Here is a 22859-nt window from a genome sequence, read left to right as displayed (position 1 = left end):
GGAGGGAGGAAGTCAGTGAGGCCTGCCCCCAGTCATCAAAATTCCATGTTCTCTTCAGGGTACAAGTTGTCACTCGGGTGTGATGTAAAAGAAAGCAGGATAAACCAGGTACTGAGAGAGCCTCGTTTTCATCCAGCCAGGGTGCTAACCAGACCTGGGATCATGGCAAAGTCATTGTCCTTCTGAGCGTCAGTTTCTTCTTATATAAAACAAGGGGACGGTATTGGATAACCCCCTTGCTTCCTTCCCTTTCTCACATGTGAGTTAGGAATATATACTATATCTTTTGCTTGAAAGTACAGCATTTACACATAAACTGCACACATCACAACCATACAGCTCAGTGCATTTTTACACGCTGAACACATTTATCTAGCCAGCACCCAGATGAAGAAGCAGAAGCTTACCAGCCCCCTAGAAGTCCTGCATACCCCCTCCCAGGTCCACCCCTGATGGTAACCATGGGCAACAGTAACTGACTAGCAACACCATGGACTGGTTTCTCCTGTCCCTGTGTTTTGTGTAAAAAGAATCATATATCAGGCTGTTTTGGGTTTAGCTTCTCTACTCAGCTTCAGGTTTGTGAGTTCATCCACGTTGCTGTGTGTGTTTACACATGATTCATTCTCACTGCTGTGTAAAATTCCATCCTGGGAACGTACAATTGTTTATCCATTCTACCATTAATGGGCAGTTGGGTTTCCACTTGGGGGCTGTTATGAGCAGTGTTGCTGTGAACACTCTAGTCCACGCCTTTCAGAGCCTGTGTGCACACACACCTGCTTCATATGTAACTGGCAGGGGACCGCTGGGTTGAATGGTATGAGTGTGTCCCTTCAGTAGATTTTGCCAAAGGAGATGCATCCACTGACACTCCCAGCGGTGGTGCATGAGGGTCCCAGGCGCCCGGTACCCTCGTGAGGTGGGTAGGCTCTACCTACTTACAGCAAGGCAGGGGGAGGCTACGCCTGGATACAAGAAGCTGGACTTCTCCACCCTGAGAGTGGGTGGCGGCAGGAAGGCGGGGACATTGACACTTCAGGAGTGGAGTTAGAGGAGGGAGTTGCAGCCTGTCAGGAGGGTGGCCCTGGGAAGAGCCTGGAAGGGCCAGCCCTGGCTTTCCTCCTGAGCTAAGCGGGTAGAGGAGGCTGAGCAGCCCTCTCTATCCCACCAGCCTTTTTGTTCTGGGTCAATGTTGCGGGCTTCAGGCCTGGGGCTGCAGTAGCTACTTTGTGATCAGGAGGGGAGATGGGGACCACATGCTGAGGGTGACAGAGCAGAAGGATGACATCTTTGATTCTTTCCATCAGCTTGGGGTCACTCACCTCTGCACTGCTTAAGATGATACATGTCCTTATAGATTAAGCTGCCTTTATTTGGGTTTTCTGCCAAACTCGTCAATTGCTGACACAGGCCTTGTCCCCGAGGTGCAGCTGTTGGAATTGACATCTGCACACTGTACACTGCCACTTGGAAGCTCCCAGTCAGTGGCCCCAGAGAAGGGCTACGAGGCAGGCCTGGGGGCAGAGGCGGGCCGCAGGCTCGAACTCCACAGGTGGCTGAGGACCTGGAGCTGAGAGCCAGGGGTCCCAGAAGGGAGAGGGACATGTGGGCAGCGGCTACGTGGGGTCCCAAGGACAGAGGGTGGAGAGGGCAAGAAGGCACATCCCCCATTAATCTGGTCAGGGTGAGTGTTGTTATTGTTATTATTATGAAGTATCTCAAGGCTCACATTCATCCTGGCCTGGCCAGGCCCCGCTAACGGCCCCATAAATCCCAGCCATAAAGAGTAATGGGGGGAGACAAATGAGATAATTAGGGATAAATCTCACCGAGGTCTCTATTCAGCAGCATCTCTGGAACTGGCCAATCTTCCAAGCCATTAGCCAGGCCCCTAATTAATGCTCAGCTGCCCAGTGCTGGGGAGGCTCCAGGCATGGGAGGGACCCTGGCTTCAGGGCACCATGGCCCCCACAGTCCCTCTGCCGGTGACCTTGGGAGGAGCTGAGGGACGCATGCCCACAGCCTGCCTGCTCTGCTTTTCTGTCTGCAGGGCCTTATGGATGCACCGTCTACACTGTCCCGTCTGCTTCCATGTCTCTTCACCTCCGTTCCTTCATCTCAGTTCCTCTTCCAGCCACTTTCAATCTCTACTTCTGTTTTGTCAGTCCCTGTCAGCACCCAGGGGCCATGGAAGGTGTGAGTTAGCAGAAACGGTGGGGGACCCCTGCAACAACCCTCCACCATCCTTCCTCCCTGCCACCAGTCAACAGCAGGGCAGGGACCCTACCTACACCCCCCTGCCCCTGAACAGTCCTTGAACAGGGGCACCTGCCCCTCCCCTCCCCCCAGTGCTGCAGTTCATTCTACTTGGGACGCTTCTCGCCATTAGGGCAGTGCCTCCTGCCTGGGGCTGGGAGCCCTCTCCTTGTTTTGTTTATTTCTTGGTTTCCCCTCTGCTGCTGGAGCCTGAGAATCAGCCTCACTCTCCTCCCAACCTGCAGACAGTTGAAGGCTGCTGTCCTGGCGTCTCTTCTCCAGCCAAAGGCCCTGAGCTGCATTTGACTTGAGGTTCCAGGCAGGCCTCCCTGACCCGGGCACCTCCTCTGGACCATCCATGGTAGTCTGACCCCATAGTGACTTCTGTTGCTTTAGTCTGCCAGCCATTCCCCCCGCTTTTGTTATAGCACCCCTACTTCTTTGGGGAGCTTCCCTCCTCTGATTCTACATGGTTCTGGAGGGCCAGTCAAGCAACCCATTGCCCTGGCCGCAGAGGCCTGGCCCATCATAGCCCTTTACCCTCTGACACTGTGACTGGCTCAGGGATGAGCCTTAGCCCTTTCCCCGGACCCCCAGGGAGGGCAAAACTGAGAAATGCCAGGTAGACAGTGTGTGAATGTGCCCCCGTAGGAAGGAATGAGGCTGTAAGCCAGGGGGAGGCAGCCCCAGGGATGGCAGAAATCGTGGGGTATCGGGGCTGCTGCAGGGTCAGGGAAAGGTGGTAAAATAGGTGAGGGGCAAGGAAGGCTGGGAGGGGGCTTTCTTCTGCAGGAGGTGGAAGGGGAGGGAACGGCCGGGTGAAAGGGGCTGCGGTCATAGGCGCCGTCCCATGCTGTGTCTCCTTAATCCTAGGAAAGTCAGACGTGAAAGGAGCATAAGGATGGAGGTGACAGGGGGCAGGCCTGTGATCTCCGTCCCCTCTGCTACCCCCATGTGTGGCCTGAGGTCGCTGTCCCTGCTTCTTCCTTAGCCCTCCTTGCACAGGGCCAGACCCGAGAGGTCTCACGCCCACCCTGCTTCCTTGCTGCTCACCAATGGGGTGTGTCTGCAGCAAGTGTCGGGAGGGCCTTGGGAGCAACCCTCAGTCCCCAATTGCTGCCTCATTTCCCCCGTTGGGAGGACCTGGTGAAGGCCCCAGGGCAGTGCTGGCAGCGTGCAAGCCAGCATCAGGCTGCTGAAAGCGTGGTGGAGCCTGAAACTTGCTTTGCCAGCCCTGGGAAGGAGCACAGAGAATGTCCGTGAAATGTGCCAAACTAGGCAGAAGCTGAAGGAGGCTGTGGACACAGAGGCGGGCTGACCAACCCTTCCCCTAACCCGGCCCTGGGCTCAGCTATTTGCTCCAACATGGGGCAAAATCTCTTGGGTTAGGTACACACAATCACCCACTGCTCACGGGCAGCCCAGGCCAGGGGCAAATTAATTTTTGGTCTCATTACCTTCTCCTCCCACAAGTGTGGTGATTAATGCCTGTCTTGGGTTAGACCTGAGCGTGGCCCCTCAAGAAGTCTCTTGGGTGAAGGGGGTGGATCTGGGGCCCCACAGATGAAAGAAAACCAGAGAGGCAGTCTTTTTCCCCGGACACGTGGCCACCAGCAGATTTCCAGAGTCTCACAGCTGTTCCATGTACACATAAAGAAACTGAGGCCCAGAGAGGGAAAGGGCTTTCCCTGGGGACCAAGGCAGAGCCAGGGCTGGAATTGACTGAGACCAGCGGTCGGAAAGCAGAGATTGGGAGTCAACAGAGAAGGGCCATGGAGCGGAGGCGAAAGGGCTAGAACTAGGGCTTGCCCTAGAAGGATATCTGGGCATGGTTGGGTGGACAGCGGTGGCCTGTAGGACAAATGCCATCTGCTTCCCAGCAGGTGTGAGGGCCACCTGGGCGAGGTGGGAGCATTAGGGAGGGCAGGGCAGGCCTGGCGTGAGGGGAAGTGAACACAGGGCTCAGCAATGCAGCCCAGGCTGCTCGGCTGGCGGTGTTCGCAAGCGCTGAAATGTGAAGTGTATGAGGGCATGTATGTGTATGTGTGCTGTGTGTGAGAGGGTGTGTGTGTGACTTTGTGGAATGTATGTATGTGACTGTAAGGAGAGCCTGTGTATATAATAAGTGAATGAGGTGTGTGGGAGGGTGATGTCTGTGAGTGTGTATGTGTATGAGAGTGTGTGCATGTATGCTGGGGGGAGGCTGGCTGAATCCTGCCCCTGTTCCACGCCCACCCTGCATAGCCTCTCAGGTTTCACCACTGTCCTAAACAGAACAGCCGGGCAGGAGCCTGCAGCAGGAAACCACTATTTGGATTGCAGAGGCGCCTCTTCCTGTCCCCATGGAGGGGAGGGGGCCTGGGAGGTGGCCTTCCTGCCCACCTGGATCAGACCTCTGATTGGTCTGGAGCACCCCCACCTCACACCCCTGGTCCTCTGGGCTGGCTAAGTCCCTCAGACCCCAGCCTGGGGGAGGAGGACCTGAAGTTGAGCCCTCCCACCATTGTCTGTCCTCCTCAGGATGTAGAAGCGGCTGCTCCCTGAGGCCCCGGGACCAGACAGGCACACCCTCACCAAAGGCGATTGGGCAGCCTGTCAAAGTTTCAAACACACACACGCTGAGGCCCAGCAATCCCACTTTTAGGAATAATCTAAATAGAGCTCGCTCTTGCAAAAGGACTTGTTTGAAACCTTGTTTATAACAGGGAACTAAGTGGAAGAGACTAAGCTGGAGACGGGTAACTGGATTGTAGCTCATCCCTCAGTGAAGATCCCCAAGCAAATGGTTAAGTGATAAAAACAGAACATGTCTATGTGTATAGGATTTTGACATTTTTGTAAAAAAGAAAGTGATATGTGCAAAAACTCATCTGTACACAGATTAGACTTTTGAGTCTTTTGTACCTTAGTCATGCAACTAAGCAAAAAGACTGAGATAAATAAACAGATAAATAAACACTGGGGGGCCTGAGAAGATGGAGCTTCTCTCCTGGTTTTGATCCTGTGTGACCCTGGGCAGGTGACTTTCTTTCTGTGTCCCGAGTTTTCTACAGGTCCCAGAGGTTACAGAACCCATAGGCAGAGTGAGGCCTGTGTTCCTGTGCATGGGGGGCGGGGCAGTCAGGAGCGGTGTGGTGATGGGGGGAGTCCCTCTCACTGCCTCATAGTACCTCCTCCAGCTGGAATGGCAGCCCACTGCCAAGACCATGGGCTACTCTTCTACGACATTCCTTAAGAGAGTTAGGATTTCAGTCGGCCCTTTTTCTGAGCTCCCTCCTTCCTTCCAGAATCCCTCCAGATCACTGCAGACTTTGTTCCCAGAAGCAGTGCCCACCAATTTCCCATAAGGTCTCCGCTTTAAAGACCTTCTTCAGCCATGTCCTCTGCTCAGGAGAATCCAAGTCCAACCACAAGACATCCTCTCACTCACCCAAGGCCCCTCTAGCTTCCTCCAGGCCCAGGATGGGGTGGAAGAGGCTCCATCCGTCAGCCTTCCCCGTTGTCAGAGTCCACTGTCCCCAGAAGAGCCCTGCATTGCTCAGGTCTGCCCCCCCCCACACACACACACCAAGAGTCCTGGGCACGTGGTCTCTGAGGCTCCTGCTAGCCTGGACAGTTACTTCTTTCTCAAGCCCCGTGGTAACTGGGGCGACTGAACTGGGCCGTGTGACCCCACCCAAGCCGTACCTGCCTCCCAGGAGCAAGCCCAAGCTGTGCAGGGCCCAGGGTTGCCCCTCCCCAGGCATGGCTCTGCCACTGACATGGGTGCCACCCTGCGCCTTGGAGCCATCACCCTCACTGGCAAGGGCTTCAAGGAGCTGGAGTCAGCAGGAGATTAATTAACCAAAACCTGAACACATCTGTTGTTAATTAATTCTATGCTAAGGGTTAACTCTTCTCTTTCTGGACTTCCCCTCTCTTTGGCGGAAACAGGAAAATAATGGTGGGGAGTTGGTACCCCCCTTCCTTCCTTCTCATATTGAGAAGCATGAATGAGGGTGGGGGAAAAAGGGAAGGGGCCCCAGAGGACAGGGAAGCCTCATCCATTTGGGTGCTTTGTAGGGGGTCTGTGGGGAGTGTTTGCTTTTCAGAGTCACGATGCATGGACTTACTCATGAGTCCCTAGGAAATCTGAAATGAACAGAAACCTTTATTTACAGCAACAAATAGGACAGACCCTCCATTCCCTCCCTCTCGTCTTCCAGTCCTTTCTATAGCGTCCCCCGTCCCGCCCTGCCCCAGGTCCCAGCCCCAGGTCCCAGCCCAGCCCTGCGCGCTGGGGTCACTGTATGGGTCAGCAGCCCCGCCTCCAAAAGCCCAGGAAAGGAGACCAGGAAGGGGCTCGGCTGGGGGCAAGGTGGGGCGTCTCTTTTCACATTTTGCTGTGCTCTAAGCCCGGGCGGCAGCGGGAGGAGGGCACCAGGAGCAGAGAGGTAGAGAAGCGCGCGGCCCCGCCTCCCCACGTTCCTGCCCCTCCCCCAACGTTCACAGTGTTCCGCGGCCCGGCAGCTGGTCCAGGAGCGGTCCCCACCCTAGTCCTCCCCTCCCAGGTCTCCGGGAACCAGCCGGAGGACGGGCTCTCTGCAGTGGGCCCAGCTACCGTGACTGAGGTGGCCTCCGGGGCGGCCCCCTTCTCACTGGGCTGGGTTCTGAGAGGTCCCTGGGTGGAGGAGAGAGGACCAGGGGGAGGGGACTGATGCAGCTTTGAGCGACAGCTCTGGGGCCGGCCCCCTCACCCTCACCCCCGGGACGACGCTGCGGGAACCGGCGGGTCAGGAGGAGAAGCAGAGCCCGCAGCACTCCATGCAGATCTCCAGGCAGTCGGCCGACTCGCAGCAGGCGTCCAGGATGCCGCAGTCCAGGTCGCAGGGCAGGTCGCAGTCGGCGCACTCGCCGGAGCCGCAGCAGCAGCAGCAGAGGCACGAGTCCTCGGAGCTGCAGGAACCGCACGTGGCGCAGTCCAGGACAATGTTGCACAGCGTCAGGAACTCGCAGAACAGGCAGGACAGGATGCAGTGGACGCAGCAGTCTGCGGTGGACGGGCAGAGAGAGCGGGCTGAGAGCGCTTGGGGCCGGGGACCCAGCCACAGGGCGTTCACTGAGCGCTCGGTGCGCGGCAGCAAGGAAGCTCTCGCGCCATCAGTAGCTCCGTGAAGTGGGGACTGTGAGCAGCCCTCCCTAGGCAGAGTGACTTTCCCTCACCTGCGTGGTAAGCTGCAGAGTGAGGGTTCAGCCCAGGCAGTCTGGATCCTGAGCCCCTGCCCTTAGCCCTCCTTAGTCATTCTAAGTGCTGGGCATAAATTAACCTCATTTAAACTTCCAACAATTCCACGAGGTGGGGCTGCTGTTCGCCCCACTATACAGATCAAGAAATCGAGGCAGAGATGTCACTCCAAATTTTAACTAGAATCCTCCCACCTGCTAATCTCTGCCAGGGTAACTGCTTCCTCACTGCCTCTCCATCCCCCACCCTTGACCCCCTCCAACCATCTACCCCCCTCACACACACAGCAGAGCCTCTTGTAAAACTTTGGTGGGAGTCTGTCCCTCCTGTGCTCAGAACCCTCCAGAGGCTTCTACCTCACTAGGAGTAAAAGCTAAAAAGTTCAGTGGCTTTATATGATCTGGTTCCCTCCCCCACTCTGTCCGTCTGTGTCACTGCTATGGCTTCTGGTCACAAAGGCACTACTCCCCCACCCCACCCTGGAATGCTCTTGCTCCACATAAACCCTCTGCTCACTCACTCCCCTCCTTCATTGCCCAAATGTTATCCCCTTGAATAATGTAACCTGCCCAGCCCAGTCCAGCACCCCCATCCCCTTGCCCTGGCTTTCTTTGCCTGTCCCCACTAGGACTTATCACCTTCCATGGCATTGCACAGCTTTCTCCTCCCACTAAAGTGTAAGCTCCACAAGGAGCTTTGTCTGTTTGGGTCACTGATATGTTACAAGTTCCTAGAAAAGTGGCCAACACATTGTAGGTGCTGAGTAAATGAATGGTAAGTGATTTAATGCATGAGCCTGCCCTTGGGCACCCAGCTGGTCAGTGGTGGAGCTGGGACCCAAACCCAGCCCAGGCCGGCTCTGGAGGCCACACTGGAAAATGCTCAGGATGCCGAGCTCACACCCCTGCCAGGGGCCAGGCCAAGGGACAGAGTGTCCAGTTGGTGGGCTCCTGGTCCTGTGGGAGTCTCACCCTGCCACGGACGGGAGTGAGGTTCTGTACAGCTGGAACCTCTGCAATCTATCTACAAACTGGATAAGGGAGTTCTCTTGCAATGCCCATCTGATGAGGTCACTACCTTGTTTAGAACCCTCAACAGCTCCTTATTGCCCTCTGAGCTCCTGCTGGCCTGGAGTCTCACCTCCCACCATTTCTCACTTTGAATTTCATAATCTAGCCATCCATTTCTCACCTCTATGCTAATGGCCCCTTTGGTTAGATACTCCTACTCAACCTTTAAGGCTTGTTCAGATCCTCCAGAGCCTTCCTAGACTTCCCTCCCTGGCTTTCTGGGCTAGAGTGGGTGTCCCCTGTGTTCTCATAATATCCTGTATGTGGCTTCATCACTATATTTATCACAACATATGGTGATTAGTGATTACCTGCTGTGTCTCATGAGAGCTTCAGAAGGCCATGGACTGGATACCTAGCACATAGCACAGGGCCTGGCTCATAGCAGATGCCCACTATACTTTAAATAAATGAATACCTCTTTCATAAATTAACTGGGCAGAATCTGCTTTGCAGGGTGGGAAAGTTTATGAATACATTATGTGCAAATGTGTGCACTGAATCCTGTTTGCAGAGGACCAGGCCGGAGTCCCTTAACATGAACAGGAATCACTTAAAAATTCTGGGGTAAAGGTCAAGCACCACTGAGCTCCAGGCAGCTGTGACCCATGAGGAATTGATGCCTGGTGGGGCGGGGGGAGCTGGTTGCCCAGCATAGCCCTGCAGAGGGCCTTCGTGTTGCAGGAACAATGTCTGGTGTACCTGGGTCCGCTGACCTTTCATTGCACTTTGCAGCCCCTGCTCTGCCCTCAGTTAAGCACCTGATGGTGCACTGTTTTATTCTGCTAGGTGTTCTCTCACTGAACAGATGGTCCACTCCTTGAGGAAAATTTCTATTTCCAGAAACAGGTGGCTTAAGCTGGATCAGCCCAGATGGCTCCTCCATTCCTTGTTACAGAAACTCTGGGAGAGCGGGGGTGGGAAGGAGTCGGCCTTGAGAAGGCAGATGTGCCTCAGTTTATCCAATAACCTTTGCAAAGCTCTCAGATTTGAGTCTCTCATCAGACTCGCTGGAGGGCCTGTCGAATCTAGGCTCCTACCCCACCCAGAGGTTCAGATCTGGTGGGATTACTGTGGGGCTCAAGCACTTGGGACCAGAAGCCTGTTGAAGATGCTGCTGCTGGTCCCTGGGTCATGCATTGAGAAACCTGGCTTTGGAGGTCCCTCAGAGGGAGAAGTGGGGCACTTACCTTCCTGCGCCTGGAGAGGGATCTGGGAGGCAGCGGATTTGGTGCTGCCCTTGCTCTTCTTGCTGCCCTGGCTGGCGAGAGATGGGTGAGCCTGCAACTTCTGGTGGGCCTTGGGGCCACCCAGGGCACCATTCCCCGCCCGTCTGGTGCCGCCCAGCTCCGAGGGGTGGCCAGAGCCATTCGCCAGTAGCGGGGTGCAGCCCAAGGTGTTCCCCTGAGGCTGGCCTGGAGAGATGACCAGAAAGAGTGTTGAGGGCAAGGCGAGGGGCGGCCCGGCCTCACAGAGCGGTGCTCTGCTCCTGCCTGATGTGCTCTTACGTGTGCCACAGTTCACCTGCCTGGATCTGTATTCTGTGGAGGGGGAAACTGAGGCCCAGAGAGCAGAACTGACTCACTCAGAGGCACACCATGAAATAGTAGCAGAGCTGAGCTGGCTCCTGGCTCCTGGGCCAGTGGTCATTCCAGAAAAGACAGAGGTGTAAGATGGGCTCGGAGCCCTGGACCCTGCCTTCTTAACCCACATGGAATCCATTCTCCTGATCTTGGTGTCCTGGGACTTTGGGAAGAATGGAGGCAGTTGGGGGAGGGGCAGAGACAGTGTGGCTGGGGTGGGGAGGACAGCAGTGAAGCAGTTAACCTTCACTTCAGCCTCTGCCAAACCCCCAGCTGTTTTTGCCCTTCGTGTGCTGGGTGAGTTATTAGAAACATCTGTTTGGAGATGAATGCCTGGCTCTGGAACCCGGGGGCTCCTCACAGCAGCCCCTCTATCTCCTGCTCCTCCACAGCCCTGCCCCTCCAGCCTTTGTGGGGCGGCTGGCAGAGGAGTTGGCTGAGGGGCCCATGTGATCTGGGTGAGGAAGGAGAGAAGGCAAGAGGGAGGCCAGCTGGGACAGCCCAGAGTCAGGAGACCCCTGGGACTCGGAACCCCCCTAAGCCCCGCAAGTCTGCATCCTGGGCTGAGGAACCTACTTCAGTTTTGTCAGTCAGGTGGAGGGAAGCTGGCCCTGGAGATCCCCACAAACACCCAGTTCTTTCCCTCACGTCACTCAGGTCTGCTCACCCGAAAGGCACAGGTCTGTTCACCCGAAAGGCACAGCTCTGCTCACAAGACATGAGGGCAGGTGTGTGTGTGTTGGGTGAGGAGACTGAGGGACCCCACAGCTGCTCAGGTCAGGACCTGGGCAGGAGCCTGGGACCCTGAGGACCTCTGTAAATACGGGGAACTTCCATCTCTTGGGTGCTGGGTCTGGATCCCCAGCTCCCTCCAGGCCTGGCCTCTGTGTTTGGACTGTGGTAGCAGGAGATGGGGGAGGGGTGCCTGGAGACTGAGGAGAGGGGAAGGCAGCCTCAGAGCCATGCCTGAGGGGCTGGGCCTCTGCTAATGGTAGTAGTCTCACCACTGAGCACTTCCTGCATGCCAACCACTATGTTAAGTCCTTGACCTGCTAACTATTCTCTCACTGGGTCCTCTCAGTATCTTTACGGGGCTGTATCCTCCTTTACAAATGAGGAAACTAAGTCCCAGAGAGGTACAGTAATTTGTCCAAGGTCCACAGCTAGTGTCAGAGGTGGCCCAGCCTAGAGGCTTAAAGCTGAGACTCTGAGGCCAGAGAGGAAAGTAATGGGCAGAGGTTGGGGGACAAGGGACTAGGGAATAAGCTGCTACTATCACAACAATCATTACACTTATAACTAGCAGCTTACATGTTTTGAGCTGTTGCTGGTGCTAGAGAGTGCTAAGAGTAATATGTGTAGTACTATCTTCAAGTATCACGATAGATCTATTATTAGGCCCATTTTGCAGATGACAAAATTGAGGTCCAGAGAGGATAAAACTTGCCAAGATTCCACAGCCGAAAAAGGCAGGGAGAGGGGATGGAGACTGGGATAAAGGAGCAGAGGACAGGTGGGGAGGCTGGAAGACAGGGCTCAGAAGGCCGGAAGTCTTCTGCCCTGAGGTGTGGCTGGTGCCTGCATTTGGGTAAACAGGGGTAAGGCCATGAGAAGTGGCCAGGCCTGAATCATCATGCCCCCACATCTTGGCCCTGTGGGGTGACTGAGCTGAATCCTTGGCCAGCCTCAGTGCCCCCTGCCCTGCTGCCTAAACATGGCACAGTGACCAGAGGGCGGGCATGTGCAGTGAGCTGAGGGCCCTGGGGGTGTGGGCAGACACAAAGCTTGCCTGTGGCCATAGCTGTGAAGTGACCATGGGGACTGAGTCACAGAGCAAACACCCAGGGCCCATAGACACAGGAGTGACTGTCCAACTCCCACCCAGGCCCCCTCTTCTGTGGCCACTGTGCTGACCTGTTCTCTCAGTTCTGCTGTGGGCGTGTTTGGAGGAGGCTGAGGGCAGTGCGCAAGCAGGATTTAGTAACCCTGACTTCCAGGGAGTCCAACTTCGCCCCAGATGCCCTGCCTGAAGGCGGCTCCCTGCTCAGCATGCCAGCCGGGCGGGCAGGCACAGGAAAGAGCACTGGGTCAGGAGACCTTAGTCCCCCAGCTTGTGTCCAGGGTGAGTGGTTCTCTGTGCCTCAGTTTCCTCATCTGTAAAAACAGGCTTGGTAGTAGCTAAACTGCCTCAGGGCAGGCCGATGTGCATGGGATCATTCAGGGAAAGAAAGTTGGAAAGTTCAACTGTGTCTACAGATTTGAGGGATCTTATTAGTAATTACAAAACAATTCTGAGCACCCCTCCCCTGCTTTTGAGAATAAAGGTGGAGATTCACTCCATCCCAGGACCTCCTTGGAGGCCTGGTGCCAAGCCTAGGAATGGAGTTGAATTTTGCTCCTCCCTGCCCGTGGGCATTGAGTGTCTCCTTTTTTGCCCCCGATACCCTGAAAGATGATGCTGTGCCGGGCTCTAGCTGCCTGTCCGCCGTCCCCTGTTCTCTTCCTGAGGGGAGGGCACCTCTTTCCACACAACCTCCCGCTTTCTTGTCCTGAACCACGTTGCCTGGAGCCTGTGCACACTCATTTTGAACTGATTTTATAGTAATCATTCTGTACATGGCAACCTTCCTCTTAGAAAGGACAGTGACAGTGTCATATGCCTCTTCACTGCCCACACCTCCAGCTCCTGGGTCTGTGCTAGTTTCCCAAGAGCACCCACTGAAGCTCTGCCAGCACATCTGGGCTGGTTCCCCACTGTAACCCCTATGTGTTACCACCCCACCCCCCTGGCCCCCTAGGACCTTAGGACTCACGTGTCACAGCTTCTGTGGGGACATCGAGGTCAGTGCTGTCCAGGGCCTGGGGAGCCCCAGGGCCATTGCCTTGGGGCATGGGGGGTGCTGCCTCCTCCAGGGAGTCCTCTTCCAGCACTGCCTCCACAGGGTGAGTGGATTCTGTTCCTACCTCCAGCCCAGGCAGGAGGGGCGGGGTCTGGGCTAGGGAAAAAGCAGATGACCAAGGTAGTTTCCTTGTGCCCTCCTGCTTACCCAGCCCTGGTCCCCTTGCTGCAGCTCAGAATGCCCTGAGCCCTCCTTCTTGGTCTCTTTGTACGGTTACCCAGCCCTTACCCTAGCTGGCAACAGTGCCAGACTCCAAAAAGACTTCCAAACCACAACACGTGAGTGAGCATGGGTGTGTGCATATGTGTGCTGTGCACGTGTGTGCCTGCATGTGTGTGTGGTGTCAGGTGAGGAAGGAGAGATGGTGCAGGAAAGAACAGACAGGTGGTCATCGATGGAGAGATAGGGACAGGCACCAAGAGTGACAGGGAGGGAGAAAGAATTAAAGGGACGGTGAAAGGTAGAAGCAAAGAGAGATAGAGCAGCAGGAGGCGGGGGACTGGGTATAGAAGGGGACAGCCCCAGAAGCCCAGTGACAGACAGCCTGGGGCAGGAGAGAGGCTCAGCAATCGAGTGAGAGGCAGTGATGGAGAGGAAGATAAAGACAGGGTCAGAGGCAGAGGCGGAAGAGAAGGGAGCGCAATACAGACAGAGCGAGAGGGAGACAGACAGTGAGAAATTGGGTTGGAGAGAGAGGGTGATAGCAAGAGAAAGAGTCAGAGAAAACCTGGGTTGAGGAGAAGGCTGAGGCCTGGGGTGGCGGGGCTCTGGGCAGGGGGAGACAGGGAGAGGACAGAGGGCTGGGAAGAGGTGAACCGCAGCCACATGTAATTACAGTGACCAGCTCAGCCCTCTGCACGGTGGGCGGAAGGAAGGAATGGAGCCGCCTTCAAACCCACAGCTCCCAAGGCGGCAGGACTAGGATCCGGGCCCCCGGGCCCAGGGGGAAAAGGTTAGGGGGATGGGTGGTGGAGGAGGGAGGCAGAAAGCAGCCCCAGCTCCCACATCCTACGTCTCAGGGTGTGGGAAGGATGGGGGTGGGACAGGGAGCAGGAGGGCGAAAGCAGGGGTCACGGGGACAAGGGCCAGGCTGGGCAATTAGAGGGTGTGGGGTGCAGCCCGAGCCTCTCTGTCAGACCTCAGGTTGTGCAGCTGGAATGACAGAGGCCTCAAGAGGGTGCCCCATATGCCATATTGGGAGCAGGGGAGACATAGAAATGATAGACTCAGAGGGACACAGGACTAGAAGGGCACGGGGAGAGGAGAGGGACCCAGGGAAACAGGAAGGGTGGTGAAACCCACACAGCAGAAGATCCACAGCCACAGGAACACACCACACAGAGGCTGAGAGAGAGGCACCCAGAGGGACAGAGAGATGGAGATAGAGACTAGTCTTGGAAATAGAAACACATCAATGATGGAGAACAGAGGGGCTTACATTTGGGGTCCTTCTCTAAGCTGTCTCCAGATGGTGGTGCTTGGGAGGAGAGAGGAGGGAGATAATTAAGGTTGGACACAGAGGTCTGGGGCATAGGGGCATCTTGAAGGGAGGGGATGATCCAGGGGCTCAGCTGCTTCCCTGGGCCCTGAGCACACCCCTGTGGCTTCTGACCCTCAGAGATGCCTGTGCAGTCTTTATGTCAAAGACCCTGCTCTCCCATGACCAGGGGGACAGGGACCTGGAGGCCCTAAGTGAGTAGAACAGAGCAGCAGCAGGCCGGGCAGACGTGCTCACACCTGCCCAGAGGAAACTGCAGGCTCTTCCCTGAGACAGGAGTGGGGTTGGGCGGTGGAAGGGGCGGGGGCTCCTGCCACTTATGGAGGACACCAGAGTTATGGGTTGAGAACCTCTCGTGGTGCCGGCTGCGGGTCCATGGAGACGGGGGGTGGGTTCCCTCTAGCCCTGTCCATGCTCTGTGCCTGCTGAGAACCCCGTCACCACATGGGGTAAGGAGAAAGAAGTTAAACGGCTTTTGGAAGATCACAAAGGTGGGGTGGGGAGTTGGGGCCAGGCAGGTGGAGATGTCACCCAGGGAGGAGCAATGCTGTTTTCTAGATGGTGCCTCTCCTAGCCCTGGGCTGGTCTGTAGCAGATTGGACAAGACTTTGAGAGCTAAGACCTCAGATTGTAGGTGAAGGGGCGAGCCTCAGGGTTTGGGTCCTAATTTCTTGGAAAGAAGTGGGCCTGCCCAGCTCTAGCCTCTGGCCTGAACTGGGAGGGCTGACTCTCCCATGGGGTGAAATGAAAAGGCCTGAGGGAGAAGTTACAAGAACCAACCCTGGTTTTCACCAGTTACCAGCTTGGGCAAGTTACCGGGACTTGGGTTACCTTGTGTGTAGAGGGGGCTTCCTAACACTTAGGTCTCAGGGTCTCAGAGAGTAATGAAATGCTCAGCAGTGTCCTGGCCTGCAAGGGCCGTCCAGAAACACTTCCCATCCACCCACCCACCTGCCCTGCCTTCCTCCGTCCTCCCTCCCTCCCTTCTTCCCTTCCTTCCGTCTTTCCTGTGCTGTTTGGTTTAACATTTATTAAGCAGCTACAATAAATCTGTAATGTCAAGCATTGGTAGACCAAATAAAAGACAGGGTACTGCCTCAGGAGTTCTCCTTCAGGACTAAGTGGGAGACAGTCACACATGCTCAGGGGCAAGCATGACAGGAGGGAGATCTCTAAGAACCGTGGAAGCACAGAAAAGGGGCACTTATCCCGAGTGCGTATGCATACCTGTGTGTGCGTGCCAAGTGTGTGTGTGCCATGTGTGTGTGCCTGTGCATGTGTGCCAGTGTGTGTGTGTGCTAGGATGCTTCCTGGATAAGGCGATGCCCACATTGGATCTTGAATAATAAGTCAGCAAAGAGGCAGAAAAGGCCATTTCAAGAGGAGCAGCAGGAACCAAGGCTGCAGGGTGAAAAGCTGCAGCACAAACGAGGGAGATGACAGCGTGTGGTGCTGTTGACGCCGGAACACCTAGAGTGATAGCTGGGGCCTGGTGGTCACTTCCAAGGCCTTCCTCTGAGGTCACAGGGAGCACAGGGGTGACTCTGTCAGTCCTGCAGTAGAAGGGGCCATATTGCAGCTCTCTGGGCTGCCAGGGTTGGAGAGGGAGGAAGGTAAGACTGGGCCTCATCTCTGCCCTTCTCTCTGTGTGTCACCCCTCTCTGGGCTGTCTCTTCTAATAGCTGCAGAGAGGGCTGGCGACCTCAAATCTGGAGAGCACAGGAGATTATGGAGAACTCAGGCTATTACCGGCCATTCTAGGGTGAGCATCAGACCTCTCGAAAGGAAACCAGGAAAGAGCCCTGGCTGGTGTGGCTGAGTAGATTGAGTGCTGGCTTATGAACCGGGGGTGTTGCTGGTTTGATTCCCAGTCAGGGCACATGCCTGGGTTGTGGGCCAGGTCCCCAGTTGGGGGTGCACGAGAGGCAACCACATACTGATATTTCTCTCCCTCTCTTTCTTCCTCCCTTCCCCTCTCTCTATAAATAAATAAATAAATAAATCTTGAAACAAAAGAAAGGAAAAAAGAAAGAAAGAAAGAGAAAGAAAGAGAGAGAGAGAAAGAAAGAAAGAGAAAGAAAGAAAGAAAGAAAGAAAGAAAGAAAGAAAGAAAGAAAGAAAGAAAGAAAGAAAGAAAGAAGAAAGAAAAAAAATCCAGTTCAGGCATCTTGACCTGGAAACACAAAAGGGCAGGTCTCCTGGGGTCAAGAGAGGCAGCAGAGGGGACTCAGCAGCTGCCCAAGGGAGCCACACTGAAGGCAGGAGAGGAAACTGCTCAGTGCCCAGAGACCTGCAAGCGGAATGAGAAGAAACATAAGTGGCAGGAAGACCTGATCTGCGGATGAGATGTTACCCAGAGGGTCCTGGTGCCAAGGTGCTGCACCAAGAAACAGCTCTCATCAGGGCACATGAAGCAAAAGAGCCAGACAAGAGGCGGAACCCAAGTGCTCAACCATCAAGAGATGGAAAGAACCCAGTTTTCCTTCTTGTGACCATAAGACCCTGCTGTCCAGCCACTGAAGGGAGAACATCTCTGAGGAAAAACACCCGGAGCGATGTCCAAGAGGGTAGAAATGTGGAGTGGGCTGGGGGAAAGGGTGTCCAGCAGAGGCCAAGGGCTGCCATGTGGATACGCAATTCACGTTCTGCATAAAGGTGCCTGCCAAGGGGGTAGGAGTGGGGCTGGAGACCCTGGTTGTGACCTGACCTCCTGGAGGTACCATTGGCTCAGCCAGCTGCACAGCTGCTGCATCTGACCAGAAGGCTACCTTTTCCTAATGTGCACGGAGGGCCATACGTGCTGGTGGCATGTCTGAGCAAAAGCCCCAGCCTTGCACCTCCCTCAAGGGTCCCCACCTACAAGCGGGAAATACAGAAAGGCAACACCTCCTCTGCCTCGATATACTTTACTCCTAACACTGGATAAGGTGCTGGTCTATGCCCTAGAAGAGAGTGGAAAAATCATGTTTAAATTCAGCAGCCCAAGAGGGAAGGGTGAGAAACCCACAGTCTCAGTAGCGACCTGTGGGCTCTGCCTGCTGTCCACCAAGTTGAGGGGTACTCCTGGATTGAGAAGAAATAGGGGAACCTCCTCCAAGTGGGATGGGTTCACTCCAAGCCTAGAAAGTGCCCATGGGGCCCTTGTTCTGAAGCTCCAGTGCCTGATCCCTCCCATCCAGCCTTCTGCATTGACTTCGTGGACAGGGGATCTGAGCTTCTCTCTTGGAGCTCTGACCATCTCTGGAGAGAGAGGGCCAGAATCTGATCTGCTCAGAGAGTGGCGACTGATATTGGCCTGCTATTCAAGGCCTCAGTCTAGATCTTCTACCTAATCAATGGATAAGGATCCCATGTTTCAGGCCAACTGACCTCTCCATGGCTCCAGGCTTTCTGACCAGTCCACCCATGCTTAGGTTGTTTCTTTTGACCAGAAGGTCCTACCCCTCCCTTCTTCCACTCCCCAAGTCCCCATCCTTCATAACCCAGCTCAAGCTTAACCTCTTCCTCCAGAGAGCCTTCCCCGATCCCCGAGCCAACTGGTGAGTGGTCCCCTTACTGAGAACTTAGCACTACCATCCCCTGTTGTCAATGACAACTTGGAAGTGAAGTCCTGGCTCCACAGACCGCAGCCTCCCTAGCCTGCTCGCTTGAGGTGGTGGGGTGTGCGTCCCTGCACCATGGTCTCCGCATCGCAGTGGGTACTCAGCAAACGTCTGCTGGTCAGGATTGAGTTTTGGAGCTCTGAATGGCCCAGGTCAGCGAAGGAGAGAGGATGAGATGCTGAGGACTGGGGTGGCACCTGGCTCTGAGTGCCAAGGAGGTGAGAATGTGGGCTCTCTTGATACATAGTCGTGACACACTGGTCACAGTCCCAGGTGGCCAGGCGGAGGACTGGAGAGAGAGGGCCTGAGCTGGCCTGTTAGGCTGGGCTGGGTTGGTTTTATTTTAGGTCTGAAGGCTCCAATTCCCCAGGAAATTCAATTTAGAACCAAGAGCAGGAATGTGACGCCCCAGTGCTGGGGCAGAAATCTGCGGTGGGTTAGAGAGCCAGACTCTGGGGCTCTCTCAGGGGGTGGCTAGGGAGAGGCCACGAGGGGAGCCAAGGGTGTGGGGGCTTGGCCACCTGCCCCAACCAGAGCTGCCTGAGTCCCCTTCACCCCATTTTCATCCTACTGGGCTGAGGGCGGGGCAGACTCATTCAGGCTGTGCTGACAGCAGGACCGTGGCCGGGGGTGGGGTGCGGGTGGGCAGCACTGTGGCCTTGCTGTACTGTCAGGGCTCTACAGGGAGCGTGGGGGATTCTGGTCTCGGATTCAGGCGTCTGTGGGGTTTTGGCTGGGTCTACTGCGGTTTGGGCTTCCTGGGCAGCAGCCTCATTCTCCCAAGGCGGCAGAGCCAGGCCTCCTCGTTTTATGAAAGCCACATTGTCTGGCTGGCCCAGCCTGGGGAGGGGGCTCACCAGGGAACTGGGGGGCCTCAAGTTACAGCCCAGGCTTAACCCTCCCAGTGGCCCACCTGGCCCTTGTCCCCTGCCCTGACACATTTTAGCCCCTCCTCTCCCTTCAGGGCTGAGAATGGGTTGCATGGGGAGGGGAGCTTGGAAAGAGGCAGTGGAGCAGAGAACACAGATAAGCAAAGGAAGAAGGCAGGGAAGTGGGGGGACAGGAGAGAAGCAGGAGGCAGAGAAAGAGAGGAGGGGTGAAAAAGAGAAGGGGAGAGAGAAGGTCCCCAGACGCAGAGAAGGCCTTCCCAGCCCCTGCCTTCAGCTCTCTCCGAGCTGAAGAAGCCCAGTCCTTGGAGGAGCTTATTCCCCAGAAGACCCTGCTCTGGGGGTCCACAGAGAGGAGAGAATCAGGATTAGTGGGGATGTAGAGCAGACACATTAGTATCATTCATGTGCTGGCCCCTGACCAAACATCTCTACTTGTCTTCACTCTGCCCTAGGAGACCCCCTACCTTCACAGCCCCTGGTGTCCAGAGTGCTATAATCATCACAGGTAGGCCTGGGGAGCTCAGACAGGCCTCCCCAAGCAGACAGACAAGCCCTTATGGGCGGATGTGGAGACTGAGGCCAGAGAGGGGAAGGAACTTGTCCAAGGCCATGCAGGGAATTCGTGTCAGAGGTCTAGGACCAGACTCATTACTCAGAGGATCAAAGGGTGGGGTGAGAAAGGGAGAGTGGGGGTGGGTGAGAGGAAGGCAAAAGAATTAGACGCACCTAGAGCTGGGATTAAAGTCATGAAATCTGGGCCTATATTCTTGCACCCCAGCCTGTGCTCTGCACAAATCCCCAAAGTTGCCCACTTCTCCCTGACCCTGTGCCCCACTGTGAGCCTCAGCTCACGTCTGCACAGTGAGGAGGACAGAAAGCCACAGCTGGTAGAGCTCCCATCTCTGGGAGTCACAAATCCCCCCTGGGTAGGGAGTGTCCTGCAGGAATCCTGTGGAGGTTACAGACCCTATGAGTTAGGAGGAGGTATGTGTATGTGTGTGTGTGTGCGTGTGTGTGCGCTTGCGCTAGCAGGGTAGGAGCAGCAGGGACTGGCCAGGCCCCGGTGGGGAGGAAGGCGAGTGAGACAGATGGCAAAGAGGGGAGGGGCCGGGTCCTGTGGCCACTTTGGGCAAAGTTTTCGGGAAGCGCTGCGCTCTGGCTGGGTTGGGGGAAGGGAAGAAAAGCCTCAGACACCCCCACCCCGCCTGAGGCCCCCATAAATATTTACACACTGGGCAGAAACGGTTGGGACACAAATCCCAGTTGGACAGACACTGGTGTGTGTGAGTGTGTGAGTGTGAGTGTATGTGTCTGGTGTTGGGAGTAGGGGGTGTTAGAGCCAACTTGGCGCAGCCACCGCCTGCGTTCGGGCCCTGCCCCCACCCCAGCGCTCCACTCTCTTTGGATCCCGTCCCGGATAGCCAGACCCCTTGCCCCCATTTCCACCCAAGCTCCCCGAAACCATCTCCTCTAGTCTCAGTGAGAAGGGGGGTAAATAACCCACCCCGGAGCCGCCTACCCAGCTCCCATCCAGGCTTCCTCTCCGCTCGTACCTGGGCCCGGGGCTGCGCTCGGGGCTTCATGGGGCTCTTCGCAATGAGGGGGCTGCTGGCCACTCACCTGGGACATCGGCCCGGGACCTGCAGAAAACAGAGCTCAGCGGGTGGGGCCGACCCGCTCCCTCGCGTGAGGGGAAAGGGGCACTAGCAGAGGGTGATCCAGCCACAGGCTCGCGCCTCTCCCTGTTCCAGTCCGGCCACCAACTAACTTACTCGTGCAAGCTGCGTGCTCCTCTCTTGACCCTCCAGGATCACGGCGCAGGACCTGCCATGCGCGCCTGCCCAGGGCGCCCCCGCCGAGGGGCCACGCAGCTCCCGGGTGCCCGCCCCGCGCCCCCTCCCTCCTCACTCACGCCGCTCTCTCATTTCGGCGCCAGCTCGCGCCGCGCGCCCCCTTCCTTCTTCCTTTTCTCTCTCCAGCCCCCACGCTCCTCCCCTGCTCGCCTCCCTCCCTCCCTCCCTGACCCACCCTCTCCCTGTCCCCTCCTCGTCGTCCCCGTCGATCCCCCCCACCACCACCACGGCGTCCCTTCCCCCACGCGGGGCTCAGCGATGCCTGGACCGGACACGTCTGTCCGCGGGGCGCCGCGGCCCGAGCCCCCACAGGAAGCTGGCTCCGCGCGTTTCCTCCGCGCTGGCAGAGTTGGGCCCCAGTCTCCCCAAATCTCCGCCCCCAGGCCCACGCGCCCCGAGGGGCTGCAAAGGGAGGCCGCGCGTTCTCTTTCGCCTGTCCGAAACGCTGCAAAAGTTTGAGCAAAGTCAAGAGAATTGAGAGCAAGAGAAAGCACTGTAACTGCAACCACCTCGGTCTAATGATCGGAATAACTGTGGCCCTCAAATCTCCTTGTCCTAAAGATGGGCGTGATCCAGTTCCTCCAGCACGCTCTGCCCACCCCCTCAGCCCCCGCTCGGCGTCCTAAGCCGGATGCCCCGGGTCAGGGGCACACAGGCGTCGTGCCCACCCCTCCAGAGGCTGTCCCCTTAGGGAAACCCGGCGAGTGACTAGCCAGCCTCCCAAGTCCTCCAGCCGTCCTGAGCATCCCTAACGCCCCCACCCCCTGCCAGCTGTGCGTGGGAACTTGTGTCAGAAAACCGACTTTGGAGGTCAAAAGAACTTCTACGAGTTTAACCTTTCTTTTCGCTCCGCACTGGAACGCAAGGCCTTCCAAACTGCGGGTGCGCAGGGGAAAGGGGAGAGAAGGGGCCCTTCTAGGCGGGGACAGTTGAGCGGCACATCTGGAATTGTGTGTTGGGTCCTTCCTCAGGGCCGTGGGGGCAGGAAGGAAGCTGCCACCAGGCAGCCCCACGGGGTTCAAAGACCCCAAGCGTGACCGCGGGACCACGTCCCGTGAGTGGGGGAGGGCATGGACCCTGAGGCCCGCTGGGTGGGGCTGGGCGGCCCGTGAGACGATCCTCCGGGGCCGCCCGCTGGGAGGACCGCGTCTCGGCCACCCTTGACCGGGCCGCCTCGGAGCCGCGTCTGGGCTCTCAGCCACAAGGACCAGAGAGCAATTAGGGAGGTGGCGGCGCCAGGCCAGTTCTCCCAGTCGGGAGGAAGCAGGGGGTGAGGGTGCGTGGGTGGGCGGGGAGGCCGGGACGCCGGGGGCCTAGTGAGCCGAGTGAGGGACTCCCCCAGCTCGCGCGGTCGCTACTCACAGCGCTCGAAGGTCCTCGCGGCTCCGTCTCTGCCAGGCTCACTGTGGCCCCCACGGCGCCCGCCGCGCTCTTGCCTCCCGGGCCCGGGTCCCCACGATAAGCCCAGGTGGCTCCGGCCGGAAGAGGGGTCCCGGGCCGGGAGGAGGGGTCCCGCTCCCGAGGCCGGGCTGCCTGCTGCGGGGGGGCCGAACCTGGCACCCCGGGAGCCAGCCCCGATCAGGCTGCTGTCTGCGAGCGCTAGAGCTCGGGGCGGACTCCCCCTTCCTGGCAAGGGCTGAGTCACCGGGACCCGCCCGCGCCGGGGCTTGGCGACTGCTGCATTCTTGCCGGCTTACCTGCGCCGCGGGGCTGGGCCTCACCGCCTCCCAGAGTGGGGTGAGAGGTCAGGGGGTGGACATTTTCCCCTCGGTAGCCCCCAACGTCTCTGTCTCTCTGCCCTTTCCCCAACCACAGACCCTCGCGCTACACCCCGCCCCCTTCTCCATCTCTGTCCAGGGCCCCTAAACTCTGGCTCAGCCCAGTTCCCCAGCCTTACTGTCAAAGTCCTCTGAATCTGACCGAGTACTAATTAAAATGTCTGGTTTGTTGAAAATGTGAAATATGCTTTAAAGTTAATCC

General features: G+C 56.9%; 1 protein-coding gene across 2 annotated transcripts; it reads right to left on the bottom strand.

Moving 5' to 3' along the window:
- Positions 1-6391: 6391 nt before the first annotated feature.
- MDFI (MyoD family inhibitor) lies at positions 6392-22515 on the bottom strand. Of its 2 annotated transcripts, XM_090282382.1 has the most exons (5): positions 22242-22515; positions 20580-20666; positions 12950-13132; positions 9744-9968; positions 6392-7288 (listed from the first exon to the last, which is right to left on the bottom strand). In XM_090282382.1, exons 2-5 carry the CDS (start codon positions 20653-20655, stop codon positions 7032-7034), a joined length of 741 nt encoding a protein of 246 aa, XP_090138508.1. In that variant the 5' UTR covers positions 20656-20666; positions 22242-22515; the 3' UTR covers positions 6392-7031. The 2 variants fall into 2 exon arrangements, with proteins under 2 accessions (XP_090138508.1, XP_090138507.1); XM_090282381.1 differs by lacking the exon at positions 22242-22515 and having other exon boundaries at positions 20546-20663.
- Between the last annotated feature and the right edge of the window lie 344 nt (positions 22516-22859).

Source organism: Furipterus horrens, unplaced genomic scaffold (genome assembly GCF_987537825.1).
Source record: "Furipterus horrens unplaced genomic scaffold, mFurHor1.1.pri manual_scaffold_6, whole genome shotgun sequence".
Taxonomy (NCBI): Eukaryota; Metazoa; Chordata; class Mammalia; order Chiroptera; family Furipteridae; genus Furipterus; species Furipterus horrens.
Note: the sequence above shows the minus strand (reverse complement) of the source record. Positions and strands in the feature narration are given on the sequence as shown.